Consider the following 17,039-nt stretch of genomic DNA (forward strand, 5'->3'; position numbering starts at 1 on the left):
ATCTTGTGTTGCTTGTTTTAATGTGTCACTTTGTTTCAGGATGTCAGACCTCATCAGCTCCAAGTCCAGTTTCTCTTTGTTCAGCTTTTCACATTCTCTGTTCAGTTCCTCTCTGTCTTTCTTCAGCTCTGCCTTCAATTTTTCAAGAACTTCATGTTCTTCAACAATGTTTAGCTGCCACTGCTCTTTCACATCGTCCTTTTCAATGACCACATTGGACCATCTTGTCTTACTTCGTTTTTGATCTTTTTTACCATCGCTCATCTCCTTTTCTCTTTGCATCTTCAGTTTCATGATCTCCAGTTCATCCCTCTCTCTGATGATCCTCTCCAGTCGCTTGTCAAGCTCTTTCTTCCTCTTCTGTGTCTCCCTCTTGAGGGCATCTTTTTCTCCTTTGATCTCAGTCCATATGTTTTTAGCATCCTGCTGTTTTTTAATGCCTTTTCGGATCATCTCATGATTTTCTCTCATTTTGATCTCCAACTCGGACTTCAACACTTCCATTTCTCTTCTTTCTTTTTTAACTTCTTCTAATCTGATTTCAAGCCCCTGTTCTTTTGTCTGGATATCATCCCACATGTGGACCATTTCATCCATCTCTGCTTTTGCTTGTATTGTCATTTTGTCAAAGGTCATCTTTATCTGATATTTTATTTGACTCATGTTGTCTCTCACAGTCCTACTCTCGGCTTTTAATGCTTTGAGTCCTTCTCTTTGTTTCCCTAAACGAACATTTACATTTTCAACGATTCCCATTTCCCTCTTAATTATTTCCAAATTTACATGAATCTTTTGTCTCAAGTTCTGAAGGTCAAAACTGAAATCTGTGGCTTTTGAGCTTAGATGCATCTTTTCAGCTTCCTTGCTGATGGTTCTGACTGCTTGTGTTTCCAGACGTTGTTTTTCATTTTTTCTGTGTACTTGGACAAAAATAGTCTGGTCTTTATTTCTCTGCTTCTCTTCAGCCAGCTCCTCCTCCTGCTGTTGCAGTTTTATCTCCAACATTTCTGACTCACCCCTCTCTGTCACAATTTCTTCAGGTCTTTGGTCTACTTCTCTTATGCTCTTTTTGGTCTCTTTCCTTAATTCCTCCTTTTCTTTTTGTATGTTATTCCACTTTCTTTCACTCTCAATTTTTCGCATGTTTTTTCTAAATATCTTTTCACTTTCTTTTTTCTTTATTTCTAGCTCTGACTTCAGCAGCTCCATTTCTCTTATTTCTCTTTTGGTTGCTTGCACTTTGTCATCAAGCTCTTGTTTTTGTCTTTCCATACTCTCCCTTAAGTGTTTCATCTCATGCATTTCTGCCTCAGCTTGTTGTTTTTCCATTCTCACATTCTCCTTCTCCACTTGAATCTGTTGTTTCAGCATCTCAATCTCTTGTCTCTCTGTCTTTTGTTTCACTTGGTCACTTACAACCTTTTTCAGCTGTTTAATTTCACTCTTTCTCTGATCCAAGTTATCCATTGTCAGTTTTCTATCCCTTTCCAGTTTCTCCTTTTCTGATCTGAGTCTGGAGATTTCATTTTCCATTTCTTCCAATTCTTTACCCATTCTTCTCTGGATTTTGTCCCTTTCCGTATCTGTTTCAGCTCTGTCATGTTTCTTTATGTCTCCCTTTACATTCTCAAGACTTTCCAAGGCAGATTCTCTGTCCTTTTTCTTCCTGAGTTCAGTCTTGATTTTTTCAATGTCAGCTCTTTTCTGGGATATTAAAGGACAGCTGTTCTCCAGTTCTTGTTTTGTGGCCTCAATCTTATCGCTCAGGTCTTCCAACTGTCTCAGTTTGACTTCGGTCCTTTTTATAATAATCCCTACGTCTTCACTTTTCTGTCTTGTCTTCTCAGCAATTTTTTCCATGGTGCTTTTAACTTTGCCAATTTTCTCCAACTTCTGCTCAGTCACTTCAATTTGTCTCTGCATTTTTATTTTTAAAATATCAAATTCATCTCTCTCTCTCAAGGTTTTTTCTAACCTCTGATCCAGCTGTCTGTTCTGTTTTTTTGCTGCAGTTTTCATTGATTTCATGTTGCTCATTTCTTCATTCAGATGCATTTGCTTTTGCCTCATTGTAATTTGTACCAGTTTCAAAAGCTCTTGGAATTGTTTCATGTCCTGGATCAATCCTTCGTGTTCACTGCCTTCATCCTTATGCTCTTTGTCTATATTACTTTCTTCAGCTTGATTTTCAAGTTCTAGTTTTACTAGTTTCATGATTTCTCGTGTTCTATGAATCTCTGCCCTAAGTTGTTGTACATCAGCACTTCCTGTGTCCTTTTTATCAGAACGTCCATCTGTCTCTTCAGTATGTGTCAGTATATTTTCTCTTGACTCCTGAGTTTGTTTTTGCTTCTGAACATCATCAATAATTTCTTGTTTCACCCGATTGTCACTCTCCTGTTTTCGCACTCTCATTTCATATTTAACTATTTCATGTTTGAAAACATCTGTGCTTTCTCTGACTGTAATTTGTAACCCATTTTCATAATCTGGTTTTTGGCTCTGCAGCTCATTTATTTCCATAATGAGCTTTTTAATCTCTTGATTGTTTCCCTCCATGTTCCCCATAGCAATGTTTATTTGCTCCCTCATTTGCTCCTCTCTCTCTCTGAGTTTGGAAATCTGCTTTTGCACTTCTTCCATTTCTGTTACATTTATCAGTAATTCTGTTTGATCATCATCCATTAATGTTTCTTCATGAATTTCTGTCTGCGTCTGTAAGAAAACATTCTGCTCTTTCTTCACGTCCATGGCAAAAAAATTGAGCTCTTGTGTTTGTTTGTACTCTGACTCAGTACTCTCCTGTTCTTTTATTTCTTCTCTTTGATGCTGGTCTTCTGGTGTTATAGATTGCTGCAAAGACATGGTCTCTTTTGTAATCTCCTCTTCTTCTCCTTCTTTGTCTATTGGAATTTTAAATGTTTGATCTTTGATAGCATCTCCATCTGTTTCTTTCTGTGGTTCCTGAAGTTTAGATGTTTTCCTTGGAAAAGTCTTTTTGATTGGAGAGTCTGTCAGTGTCCATTTGCTGAGCTGAGCTTTCATGGAAGTCATCTTATCCTTCACAAAAAAGAAAGCATTGTCATGGTTTTTCTTATTGCTTCTCATGCGACCATGCTAGGTCAACAATCCAAAGAACTTTTAGTTTAATTAATTAATATTATCATTAGTTATATTGATTGAGTACTTCCCCCAGTAAAACAACTATGGGTGTAAAAGAGACACTCACACTGTCAAACTCACACTGACAGGAAGCAGTGTCAGATTAAGTGTTCAAATATTTGACTAAAGCAAAAATAATACCAGACTGTTAAATTCTCTACAAGTAAAAGTTTGCATTAAAAAATGTTACCGAAGTAAAAGTATGTGCTATTGTAAATGTGATTTGAATGTCTATTGTCTATTTTTTATTTATTTATTTTTTTTATTTTTTTACAGATACTTATTCTGTATTGGTTCAAAAAGAAACTAATGCATAAAGTAATTTAATAATTTATTAATCATCATCTTTAAAGTGCTGATACAACAATAAACAAAGACCAGCTAGTCTGGGATGGGTGGATGGATGGATGGCTACTGTAGTTATTTTCTTGATTACATATTATTTTGTTGTACCAACAGCAAAGCAAAGAATCATTATGATTTTAAATTATTTTCTATTATTATATTTACAAAGAACAAGTAAAAAGTCAAAAAAGATTTAATGTAAGATTTGAATGGGTTCAGTTCAGATGCAAAATGTAAAATGGAACAGTACTGAGAGCTACTTCCAAACCAAGTCCTCATCGGGTGGGGAAATAATATTTTATGGCTTGGAAAAACTTGAGATATATTAATGTTACATAAGTCAAAGGATAAGTCTGGTGATATTCCATAATTTTAGTACTCTCAAAAAATCCAATGTGCAGACCCAGATCAACAACAAATCAATCCTACAAGTACTCTGTGTATCCAAAGCCTGATATATCTTCTTTGTCTGAGCCATAGAGCTCCACTGTTGACATGTATCTTCATTACCTAGAACACACACACTTACAAATCCAGCCTTATTTCAAAACCATGCAGTATATGAGAGTTGAATTTTACACCACTGTCTTAGATCAAGTCAGCTAAGCTCACATTGGCTTTTATGTTACTCAAAAAATGTGTTTTACGTATTGTTACTTCATTTGTATGTTCCAAGCTTTACTGTGCAGAATGATGTATGTGCAGGAGGAATCTTTAAGAAGTTTAGACTAAACATGGTCAGGATAGAATATCAGTCGCCTACAGTTATAAAAAAAAAAAAAGGATATGAAGACTGTATCAATAATCTAGGCAGTGCAATCCATGGATTTACAGCAGTGTGATATTTAGTGATGATGACTTCTATTCTCCTCAACCTTGACTCACAGAAATACAGGAAATGGCCAAGACCTTTTAATTTTGTGGTGGCACATATTGCGTGGAAATGACATGGCAGCACCCTGAAAACACCACAAGTGGAAAGTCAAAAGGGATCCATTGTTATGGTGTTATTTGGTGTTGTTTATCTGCTGCGAGGGTCCTAAGGACAGAGAGATGTCGTATGCTGTAAAGCCCTGTGAGGCAAATTGTGATTTGTGATATTGGGCTTTATAAATAAAATTGATTGAAAATTGATTGATTATGGTGGACACACAAATTCCCTAGGTTCGACGACATCATACAGTGGTCACTGGTTAATGTTATGACCCCATAGGTAGCATAAATGGTGAGAAAGATCGCAGGGGAGGAGGCTGGTGGATGGGTCAAAGAAACACAAGATTTTGACTTGGAAAACCACTGTTAATGTTTTGTGTGAAACATCGACAAAGTCAATGTTGACTTCTTTTAACTGAACGTACTTTCACAATTCATCATGTTACATGTTAGGGCCGGGCGATATGGCTTTAGTCTGGCAACCTGTCCAGGGTGTACCCTGCATCTCACCCAGGATATATAAATGAATAAAAGACTAGGGCTAGAAGCGTTGATGTTTTTGCTGTGGCCTTGAAGCTTCCAGTCAGCAGTTGTTGTGAGCAGTTAGCAGAAAGTTAAACTATTACTGTGGCGCCTTTAAATGTGAAGATGTTTTCACTGTAAGCTGGTAACAAATCAACAGCTCTTCAGTTGGTATATCAAAAGAATTGGCAAATCGCACTGGTGCTCTGTGGTCACAAAATGCAATTGCGAGTCATGGTTGGAGCAGTGTTGCCAGATCTCGCGAGACAAATAAGCAACCAGACCTGTGAAAACAAGCCCAAAACAAGCAACTTTTTCTACGGAGCCCCCCTAGGTTCCGGGGAGAGAAAATTAAATAAACTGTGTGCACGGTTTTACAGTCCATGGGGACGGATTTTAAACTGTGGGTACAGATTGTCAATTTACATCCATGTGGACAGATAAGCAAACTGTGCGCAGTTTTGCAAAACTGTACCCACGGTACACAGTTTATTTATTTTTCTCCCCCCTGAGCTTCAGGACAATGACCACAAGAGGGAGTTAAACCACCTTTTAACATTATTTAACATTAGAAAACAGATGGGATATCAAATATAGACTGATGTACCAAGTACATTATATACACAGTAAACCTCTGATAATTAAAATTTGCACACACAAATAAATATCATCCTGAATTCACAAAGTCTTTATTTATTATTGCTTTTTATGCACTCATCTAACTCTTTTCTTTTAGTTACAGGACTGACGTTTTCCTAACCAGAAAAAAACACATTACCCTGCTCTGCCTCTGATTGGCTAGTACTTGTTGCCATCAGGGTCAGAGCCAATTAGAAGCAGGATGTGGGTGGGAAAAAACTCTGCTGTCTGCTGTGTGTATGGGGAAAGGGGAGGGACAGAGGGAACAGGCAAGACAAACTATCCTACGTTTAAATAACATATCGAAAATATCTGCTTGACAGATTATTATGGAGCTGGGAACAAGCCCAAATAAGCAACTACACTTTAGAAACAAGCCCAAAAAAAACGCGACCCGCGACTACCAATATTTGTAAGCGACTTTACAGAAAAACAAGCCCAAAGTCGCTTATAATAAGCGGACCTGGCAACACTGGGTTGGAGCCCCGCTTGTACAGAAACAGACACTTAATCTGTTCACACACTATTGTTAAACTCATCAAGTTAAACTGTTACAGCGGCGCCATTAAACATGGATGATTTATTCACTGGAAATTGGAAACAACAAAGCTCTCCAGTTCATATATTAAAATATGTGCAAGTCACACTGGTGCTCCATGGTCGCAGAATAGTAGCTGTCTGGAGCTGTGATCTGGAGCTGATCTAAATGGGAGGAGTGTGTGTAAGGTATCATGTTTGTGAGTCTTTATGTATGTGTGCCTGCAAGAGGAATACAGGCATTGGAGAGAGAAAGAGAACTGAAACACCAAAGCGAGTGTCATACCAGTGGCTTTAAAAAATGACAATTTATAGTAGATGTTTGCGTTATTGTCATTTTATATATCACGTGGAATAAGCCACAATACTTGAGGTATATTCGATATCGCTCACCCCTAGTTACATGATGTACTTACGGTATTTTAACTGAAAATATGATATTTTTCTAAACCTAACGAAATAGTTTTGGTGCCTAAACGTGCTGCCACCATGTAATTTTAACACAATATGTGCCCCCACCACATATTGCGTAGGAGGCCATGGTCATTTTCATCTGTGAGACCATGTTGATTCTTCTGCTGATTCAAACCAAAATGAGTGACTTATGATAGTGTAAGAATGTGATGTGATGAGGCAAGAATGACGAGGTGGAGGTTAAAGACTATGTGCAGAAATTCTCTGTCAAAGCTTTTTTTACTCTATTTTATATTCTACCTTCCATTTTATTCTGTTCTTTAAAGTATAAAACTCATGATCAGTGACAAAACCTGGACCCTGGAATTGGCACAGCTAAAAAGAAAGAAAGCCATGTGCATTATATTAAATACAACTGCTTTCTGCTATGACATGCTAAAATTAGAAACTGCTTATTACTGGTCCAGGATTAAAAAGTAAAAAAGAGAAAAGATTTACTTACCATGTAGTTTTTGACCTCTTCCTTGTTCTGATCCATCGACCTTTGGGCTTTGACTATCTCCTCCCTGGTGGTGTTCATCTCTGCAGCAGCTGTTTCTATGCAAGCTTTTATTTCCCCAAAAGTCAGAATTGTAGTTATTGTATCTTCCAGTTTTTGTTCAACCTCCTTCCTGTGTTGTTGTATCTTTACCTTCATGATTTCTAACTCATCCCTCTCATTCATGGTCTTCTCCAGCCGTTGGTCAAGCTCTCGTCTCTTTTTTTTTACTTGAAAATTCATCCATTGGATTTCGCTCTTTTCCTGTGTACAGTCCCTCCTGCTTTGCTCTGTATCTTCTCTCACCCTGCGCAGCATCTTTCTGATCTCTTCTATGTCGAGGATCACTCTCTTCATGCCAGTGTTCACTTCATTCTTTGAACTTGTCTCCATGTTGTCTTCCTCAAACTGATTTTCAGATCTGTTCTCCACATTCAACTCCATCCCCTGCCCCTCAGTCTTATCTTGTCTTTCCTCCATGTCTTCTTTAGCATGTCCACGCTCCTCCTCCATCTTGCTGATCTCTCCCCTTTTTCTCTTGCTCATTCTAATCATTTTTGCTAGGTCCTTTTTCTTTATTTCAATCTCAGAGCTCATCACTTCCATCTCTCTTATCTCTTTCTTTGTCTTTTGTAACTTGTCATCCAGCTCCTGTTTTTGCCTTTCGATATTTTCCCTCACACACTTCATTGCATTCATTTCAGCTTTAGCTAACTGCCTGTCTCTTTCTATGTTTTCTTTCTCTATTTTTATTTCAGCCTTGGTTTTTTGCATTTCATCTCTTTCAGATTGGATTTGTGCCAACTTGTTCTCAATGTCTTGTTTTTGCCTCTGCAGATCAGCCTTTATCTCTGGTTCCCACTGTGTTGTCTTCATGCTTCCATCCTTGTCTTGTCTTTGCTTTTTGGAGTCAGATGTAACATCTTCAATTTGACCACTCTCTGTCTTTAGCTCCTGTTTCTCTCCCACAGTCACTTCTACTTGTTGTTCACTGTCTTCCAGCACATCCCAAAGTTTCTCCATCTCTTCCTGGATTCTGCAGAGTTTAATCTTCACAGTGTCAAATGTGTCTACGTCTTCTTCCTGTCTTTCTCTGCTTTCCATCTGTGGGACTACAGCTTTCTGCATTTCAACAGCTCTTTGAGTTTTTGTTTGCTTCATTGTGTTGGTACTTACATTCAGAATAAGTTTGATGTGCTCAATTTTATCTTTATGTTGGGAAATATCCTTTTTATTTCTCTTTAACTCTTGCTTGAGGTCTGCTATGTTTTTCTCCATTTGTTCTTTTTCCTGCTTTGCTTCAAGCATCATTTTCTTGCTTTTATTAATGAGACTCTGCAGACTGTCAGCTATCAGCCTCTCTGTTATCTCCTGTTCTCTCTTTATCTGCTCCATGGGTTTTTGGGGTTCCTTGCTTTCTTGTGATTTTGTCTTATCATACTTGACCATTTCTAACTTGTGTCTCTCATTCATGAGCTCCTTGCGTCTTTTTTCCAGAGCTTCCCTCTCTTGGTATATTTCAGTCTGCATTTTTAGAAGTTGCTTTTTTTCTTGAGCGGCTTCATTTTTATTCTCCTCGAGTTTCTCAATAACATTTTCTATCTGTAATCTCAGTCTTTTTATCAGTAAGTCTTGCTCATGTTTTTCAGCTGTCAGCCTGGCAATGTCCTCCTGTTGCTGCTCTGTATTTGTCTTTAAGTAGTCAATTTCCTTTCTCCCTCTTTGTGTCTTTTCCAAAAGTTGTTCAATCTCCCCCATTACCTGACATGTCAATTCTCTTTGTCTTTTAATAGTATCCCTTTTGGTTTTTATGTAGACTTTTGTGTGTTTGTCGTCTAATTGCTTGCTGTTTTCCATTGTCCACTTCTGTTCTGTTTGGGTCGTCCTGCTGTTCTGTTGTCTTAGCTCTGTTGATCAAGAAAATGGACAGGATATCACTTGTCATTTCAAACTGTATCCTATATTGTGTTAAACCAGGCCAGAAAAAAAACAAAAACATTTCTTTTGACTACAGATGAGAGGGTGGAACGGTAGTGCAGAGCCACTTGAAAAACACATTTCAAGCTTGTTTATCTTTGTTAGTGACACCAAAAGGAAGAGAAGTATAGTAAGAACAGACATTTTTCACAAGGCATTGACAGAATTGAACATATAGAAAAGCAAGTACAACAATATTTCATTTATTTATTTATTAGTAAGACACACTCCTTTCACACTGGCCAGGTGACAGTACTCCACTAATTTTTCAGCATACAGTCAGAGAAGTTTTCATTTCTTTTTCCTCTCTCTTCTTTCAATCTCTCTCTATCCCCATTCGCTGCAACCTCCGCTCTCTTCTGTTTGCTGAACTCTGTCGCTCATTGAAATATTATTTAGAGTATATGCCTACTATAAATTGTATCAATCACAAACTGTACATAAAGATGGACTATGGCAAGCCATTTTAACATTTAATTGCTAGACTGGATATTCATTACTGATATCTGCAGCATAATGTTGCCTAGTCAAAATTCTTATTCAAGATATCTGTAATTAGATTTTGACTAGTCAAAACTCTAATTACAGATATCTGTAATTCAATTTTGATTAGTAAGATTCAAACTATTTTTGCCATTCATGTGTATGGGGTTTGCCATTATAGATATCTCCAATGTAGTTGCGGATATCTACAATTGTTATTGCGGATATCTGCAACTGAATTGTAGATATCTGTAATTCCAGTTTGAGATATCTACAATTTAATTTTGACTAGTCATAATTCAAGTTCAAGATTTCTTTAATTATCATCAATTGAAGATATCTACATGGTCCTTTCTAGATATGTTGAATTGAGTTTCAGATTCGAATTATGACTAGTCAAAATGACGTTGTAGATATCTGTAACTGAATTATGACTAGTGAAAATGACGTTATAGATATCCGCAACTGAATTATGACTAGTCAAAATGACGTTGTAGATATCTCAAACTGGAATTATAGATAGTAATAATGTAATTGTAGATATCTATAATGACAAACCCCATACACATGAATGGCAAAAATAGTTTGAATCCTACTAGCCAAAACTGAATTACAGATATCTGTAATTCAGTTTTGACTAGTCAGAATGACATTATAGATATTTGTAATTCAGTTTTGACTAGTCAGAATGACATTATAGATATCTTCAATTAAAATTCATACTAGTCACAATGACATTACTACTAGTCAAAATGACGTTGTTGATATCTATAATGGTAATTCCGGATAGTCAAACTTAGCGATTAAATGTTAAAACGGCTTGCCATAGATGGACAACATGACAGCTCCCCAAAAGTGAAGCCAAAACATCTCTATCACCCTCTGGTGGCTGGCTGCAGTATAGGTCATAAAGTCTGCCACCTCTGTGTTAGCAGAGGGAGGGGGGCCAAATTAAACATAAAGAAAATGTCAAAAAAGCCGGTTTCTGACACTTTAGGTAGTTCTTATCACACTGATGTATGGTTAACTTTGTATTTTTCTGATAAATTTGGGTATAACTAGCCTAGCCTCTCTAACTCCACCTGGACGCCGACGTCCTGTGGTATCTCACAGGCGCACATGGCACAAACCATGTGATGTTTGGTATTACCGGATTCAGGAAGCTCTCGACTTTTCAAAAATAACATTGTTTTTCTTTTATTTCTTATGGTTTTCGCACCAGAGCAGCCTAAATACCCAAAATCGCGATGAGTGGTGACAAGTCATGGCATGCCGTTTTTCGACGGGAAAAGTTAAAGGATTACTCGTGATCATAAGCGGAGCCGTTAGAGGGGACTTAGATCTTTTATAAAAGGTAAGAGTCTCACTCCTACCACTATTTTTGGCTGAGATATATCGCCTAGAAAGTGGGATCATAACTTTCACGTTTCATATGGCTTTATTTGGTGATATTTTATGGTGTTTCTGTGTCATAAACAACATCAGCTATCTTAATCACACCTGATTTCAATAAGGTACGATGTTTGAAGCTGGCTGAGTGTTGTTTGATCACTGATAGTACTGTTTTGAAGCCGAGTGACCGACTTGTCATTCAGAGCTCCGCCTGGATCTTTTCATGGAAAAAACACTGTAGAATGGTCATACTTTGTGTAATCTTCTTCAAATTTCCAACAAATGTTCATTGATAGTGTGCCTACAGCCCCACAGTGTCATTTAACTGCTCAGATGAAGCCACAGACAGTTATTCATCCTGAAATACATTTTTGTTTTTTTGTTTTTTTATTAGGCAAAATCTTGAACTTTTTACTGACTTTAGAGGCCCATTACTCTGTCTCTGTATCACCTAGAGTGTTTCTGACACTTTCACAAGAAACTTCAGGGAGTTTTCTTTCTGGCAAGACCCCATGCATGCATGTAGTCAGAGCGGTTCAGAGGCTACAGTCATTTTAATTTGGGTATGTCATTTTAGGCGTTTTCGCTACAAAATGGGGGTGGAGTGCAAGAGGCTAGTCGGGGGTTTGGCTTTGTTTGCGAATAGAAAGAATGTGAATAGAACTGAGTCCTAAAACCAGGGAAATGAGCCAGCATTTTTGCTCTCCCAGTTCCTTCGTCTCAAAGTCAGTGTTTTTTTTTTGAATGGGTTATTGTTTAGATTCCTAAAATAACGTCTGCCGTTATCACAAGCTAAAGAGATTTTCACCTTTTGTTCTACGACATAAAATCCATCCATCCATCCATCCATCTTCTAACCACTTCATCCTCTTGAGGGTCGCGGGGGGGCTGGAGCCTATCCCAGCTGACCAGACTATCGCAGGGCTGACACATAGAGACAGACAACCATTCACACTCACATTCACACCTATTTAGAGTAACCAATTAACCTAGTCCCCAATCTGCATGTCTTTGGACTGTGGGAGGAAGCTGGAGTGCCCGGAGAGAACCCAGGGAGAACATGCAAACTCCACACAGAAGGGCTCCCACACCCGGGATCGAACCGACAACCCTCTTGCTGTGAGGCGACAGTGCTAACCACCTGACCACCGTGCCGCACGACATAAAATTCGTTAGTAAATAACCCACACATGAATTTTGTTTACTTTTATGCGTTGGTTGTAAACAGCTGGCTAAATGAGATTGCAGAACATCATCACACTGAACATGGCTTTACAGCCTCACTGTGGTGACAACATTACTATAAGTCTGGCAACCATGTTGTAGTTCGTTTTTAACCTACCATTAGCTTTTTACTTGCAATCGCATTTACATCTTAGAAATCATAAAAGTGGTTGTTCATTTGTCAGGATTATCTTGCTGAAGAAAACATGTAAATATCATAAACGTTTGTTTGCCACAGAACTTATTTTATGCAGTAATCCAAAATTTTTGAGGAGGGAACCAGGGCAGTGCTAACATCAGCATCAGCCTACAAAAAACATTATCCCTGCGTCACACTATCAAGGGCTCGAAGCCAACGACGCTGTTTGTAATTGGTCGTATGGCGACTTACTGCAGAGATTGCTGCACTCTGTTATGGCTTTATTTTTGTACAGTGGGGCGAAGTGGAAACACATTGTCCATCTTTATAAACATACATTGATATCCATGATATGCTACTGGTTTTGATTACTTTTTGATAATGATTAGCAACATGTAGCAGAGGCAAGCTGCAACATTATTTCTTCATTTAATGCTGCAATGATTTCCCCAACAACATTACAGTGCAACTGTTGCATAAAAGCAGCACCAAATCTGGAGGGAGGGAGGGACATGCAGCAAGGGGCCACCGGCTGGAGTCGAACCCGGGCCGCTGCGGCAACAGCCTTGTACATTGGGCACCTGCTCTACCACTAAGCCACCAACGCCCCATCAGCTTCATTTTCAACTATTATTACGTTCATAATCCCTCAGATGATTAAACAATAGGCTGCACCAGCAGGCCCCATTTCAAAAGTTAGCCTGCTGTTACCACCAGAAAGTACAATTTATATACAAAAAAGCACAGGTCAGCAATCTGTAGGAGCAATGTTAGCTAGTAGGCTAGCATCATAGTAAGACAGCAGGACTTGGTCTTGAACAATGTAATAATTTAATCATCATTCAAATAAAAGAGTAGCCAACATAAACTGTTCAGTGGGTCTGTGAACATAATTGTGTTCACAGACCAGCAACTGTTCATCTTTGGAAAAATGTCTTTGGGACAGGAGTCCAGCACCTCCATTAGTGAGGGAAAACAATGTCTTAGGCGTACTTCTCTTTTTATCTGCTGTACAAGTCAGTTCAGGGCCTTCAACTGAAAGTCCATAATGTGCACTTGGTGACTGCAGTTCCGCATGTCAACATCAGTGGTGTCACAATAATGACTTAAAGTGATAGTTCAGGTTTTTGGACATGAAGTTGTGTGAAACGCTGACCATCTGCAGCTCTGATGTGACGGTGTCACTACTGTCAACGAGCCTCCTGCTCTGAGAAATGGCCCGTAGCTTACCGGAGAAAAAGTAGTTCTGAAGATATAAGGGGGACACGTAACCAAAAGGTTTTAAGCTACAAAAAAAGTATGCATGTGTTTTGTTAGACTATTTCAATAATTTTAAAACATCCCCGCATTACGTCAGACCTTGCTATCAATTGGGACTATTTTCTGGCCAGTATCACTCCGCCGTGCAGGCCCGCAAGACAGCACGCGAACAGAAATCAATAAGACAGTTCATCACGGGTTACATCTGTAACAGGAAACCGATGGAATTGGGAGCCGGCGATGTTTTTATTCCCACAGCTGGGGAAATCATAAGTTCGCACCATTTTGGTATTCCTCTGTTTACCTACAGCAGCTGACGAGGGTGTGTCGCGAGCCTGAGCCGGTGTTTGCGCTGTAGTAGTAGGTATATATAGGGCTAGTAGGCTACATCTTCTTCCTCACTAATAATAGCCTACTGGTTCTCTGTTGGAAACAGCCGATGAAGTTTTCGTTAGCCGTTGCTATCCTGCGCACCTGCACGGCGTGGTGATGAAATGTCTAATTGATTTCTGTTCACGTGCTGTCTTGCGGGCCTGCACGGCGGAGTAATACTGGCCAGAAAATAGTCCCAATTGATAGCAAGGTCTGACGTAATGCGGGGATGTTTTAAAAATATTGAAATAGTCTAACAAAACACATGCATACTTTTTTGTCCCCCTTATATCTTCAGAACTACTTTTTCTCCGGTAAGCTACGGGCCATTTCTCAGAGCAGGAGGCTCGTTGACAGTAGTGAAACCGTCACATCAGAGCTACAGATGATCAGCGTTTCACACAACTTCATGTCCAAAAACCTGAACTATCACTTTAATATCACAGCCTGTGACAGGCTGTCAATCAAAAGTTGGTGAAATGTGAGGCCAGGGCAGGGCCCCTGTCAGTGAATCAGCCCTGGGCAACTTGGCAAGGAGTTTAAATGAGCTGGCACAGCAGCCCGGCCTGGCCCGCCTCCAAGGGTGCAACATGGCATAGATGGGTGATCCTATAATATATCCATGTGTGGGACAGATGACAAGGGAAATCCCTCTTTTCTATTAGAATCTTTTTTTAATAGTATAAAGATTTTTGTTTTTAAATTTGTAGCTAACTCCTACATTTGTCATGATTATGCTGGGTGTGCCAGTTTGAGATGTAGGTGCCACATCTGGACACACCCATGGCTGTGTGGGTGCTGTAGCTTAAAGGTTCAGTAGGTAACGTTTATAAACATTACTTTTTATCATATTTGCTGAAACTGTCACTACACATTGACAGCGAAAAAAATCATGTTCCTCTGGCTCCTCCCAGTGCTCCTAATGGCATTTGCAAGAATCCACCACACCTAAACAAAAACAACCAATCAGGGCCAGGAATCTCTTACTGTACACATGTCAATCACTGCTCATGCACACGCTGCTTTACCAACAACAGCGTACACAGCAAAGACAAGTAAACAGAAGAAGGCCGATAAAAAGCTTGCTTTAACTTTCACTTTCATGAAAGAAGACTGACGTCCTCTCTGATTGGTTGTTTTTGTTCAGATGTGGTGGATTCTTGCAAATGCCATGAGGAGCACTGATTAGATTGTCTCATGTACTACTGTCAGGATATAGTGACACATTCAACAAATATGACAAAAAAATTGTGGAGGAAAATTGCATTGATCACCCCCATATGCTTTCCAACCTTCCCTTGACTACTTCTTGTTCTTGTTTCTTTACTTGTTTTTTTGTTAAGTTGGTTTAAAAAATGACTGCAGCTGTTTTGAGTGAGGAGCGTCCTTTTTATCCACTGTCACAATTGTGTCATTTGTTATAGCACATTGAATTTCTCAACAGTATGCTGGTGTTTAAAACATGTATTACTATGCCATTTTACAGGTTGGTCTTACCTAAATCAGCTATTAGCTCGGGTTCCTCCTGCGAAAGTATCTGGTAGAAGCAAACTTTGGATTGTGATGTTCCATTTTCCACGACACGAAACAGCTCCCTGATTTGTTCCTGTGGTGTCAAAGTTTGATTGATGGTCGTCGGCTGCTGGGAGATCCAGGCTTGTATGATGGCTCCGGGTGATCTCACCCCAGCAATGATCTGCTCCCTGAACTCCTCCAGGAAGGCCCCCACTACAAATGAATTAGACTCTTAGTTCTCTAACCATTAGATATTTTAACAAGCAGAAATGTGTGCAGTGACTGGCAGTAATTTGACATTGGTGGTACTTTACTGTGCTGTCAAATGTTCTTTGAGTTTTCAAGGAAGGTTTTCATTTAATCATACATCCAGAATACTAAAACTAATCTTTTAAACATGCAACAGTCACAACATGTTTTGTAGAACAACAAACTTGCAATAGATTTCAACACAGTGGCAGTTTGGGGTAAATTTGACAGTAAGTTCAACCTGTAATGACATTCATGGTTGTAATACATAAATACTATGTTTACAGGATATCTTAGGCATTTTTCAATCCGGACCCTATTTCCCCATGTAAACTGGTCAAAGAGACTGATGTGGACAACAATTTTTGAAATTTGTCTGGTACTGAGCGAGCCGACAGTGGCCAGCAGGCAGGGAACGAGCTGTAATGGAAGCTGGATGAAGCTGCCTTTTTTCTCTCCCTCCTCGTCCTCTCTTCATGTACAGTACATACAGTATCAAATTCAAAGGCCTGAGCCACATTATTGAAATTAGGTAAATAATCATCCATGATATTGAAAATCTTCTAGACAATACTAAAATACATTTTCTGTAAACTACTCTGATTATTATACTCTTGTGATATTTCAGAACGAGACTCCTGCTTATAAAGGCAATAACAAACAGACTGGATCAAGTGAAAAGTAAAGAGATACTTGAGACACTTAAAATAACAATCTGAGCCTGTCTGCATCAAAAATAGCCTCTCTTAATGGCGTACAGTGACAATGCTCAATTGCCCATTTCGCTTCCATTGCAGCTCGCTCTGCGGCTGCTGGCTGCTGCCCGCTGCCCGCTGCCCGCTCCCTCAATACTGGAACAATTTCAGAAATTGTTGTTCACATCAGTCCCTTTGATCAGTTTAGACAGGAGAATAGGGTTCAGGTTAAAAAATGCTGAAGTTATCCTTTAACGCTGAGAACCACACAATAACTTTGAGGAATGAAATAAACTCACCATGGTCTCCTGGTCGATTTGTTTCCATGTTACAAATTCAGAACTGTTGTTTTCCATTAGATCACAGGCTTGAGCAGGAATGATATAGAATTAGAATTCAGATAATTATAGAAAACCAAGCACACATAGTGTATTGAACCATTGCCAATTTATATTATTATTTATATCATTATTTTTTCCTTACCTCATCTTCTTTCTTTATTTTATCTGGAATCGCTTACAAAAAATACAAAATAAATCACGTTAGGCTCAGAGTCCTAAAACACAAGGAACATTTTATCAAGTCATTTGCATGTCTGCTTCGGTGGTAAACCCTGTGGAGCTCTGCGGGAATGAACCAGGCT

The 17,039-nt window shown here is 38.9% G+C and overlaps 1 protein-coding gene across 2 annotated transcripts in view; it reads right to left on the bottom strand.

Moving 5' to 3' along the window:
- The window catches only part of LOC126388018 (trichohyalin-like), a 23,034-nt gene extending 5,995 nt beyond the window's left edge, over window positions 1-17,039 (bottom strand). For both annotated transcript variants that reach the window (XM_050040897.1, XM_050040896.1), the window contains exons 1-5: window positions 16,880-17,039; window positions 16,696-16,763; window positions 15,435-15,665; window positions 7,055-8,997; window positions 50-3,060 (exon numbers count right to left, since the gene is read on the bottom strand). In XM_050040897.1, coding sequence (XP_049896854.1) covers window positions 50-3,060; window positions 7,055-8,997; window positions 15,435-15,665; window positions 16,696-16,723 — 5,213 coding nt within the window. In that variant the 5' untranslated portion in view covers window positions 16,724-16,763; window positions 16,880-17,039. The remainder of the gene's footprint in view (window positions 1-49; window positions 3,061-7,054; window positions 8,998-15,434; window positions 15,666-16,695; window positions 16,764-16,879) is intronic.

The sequence above is a fragment of the Epinephelus moara genome, chromosome 3 (assembly GCF_006386435.1).
Source record: "Epinephelus moara isolate mb chromosome 3, YSFRI_EMoa_1.0, whole genome shotgun sequence".
NCBI classification, from domain to species: Eukaryota; Metazoa; Chordata; class Actinopteri; order Perciformes; family Serranidae; genus Epinephelus; species Epinephelus moara.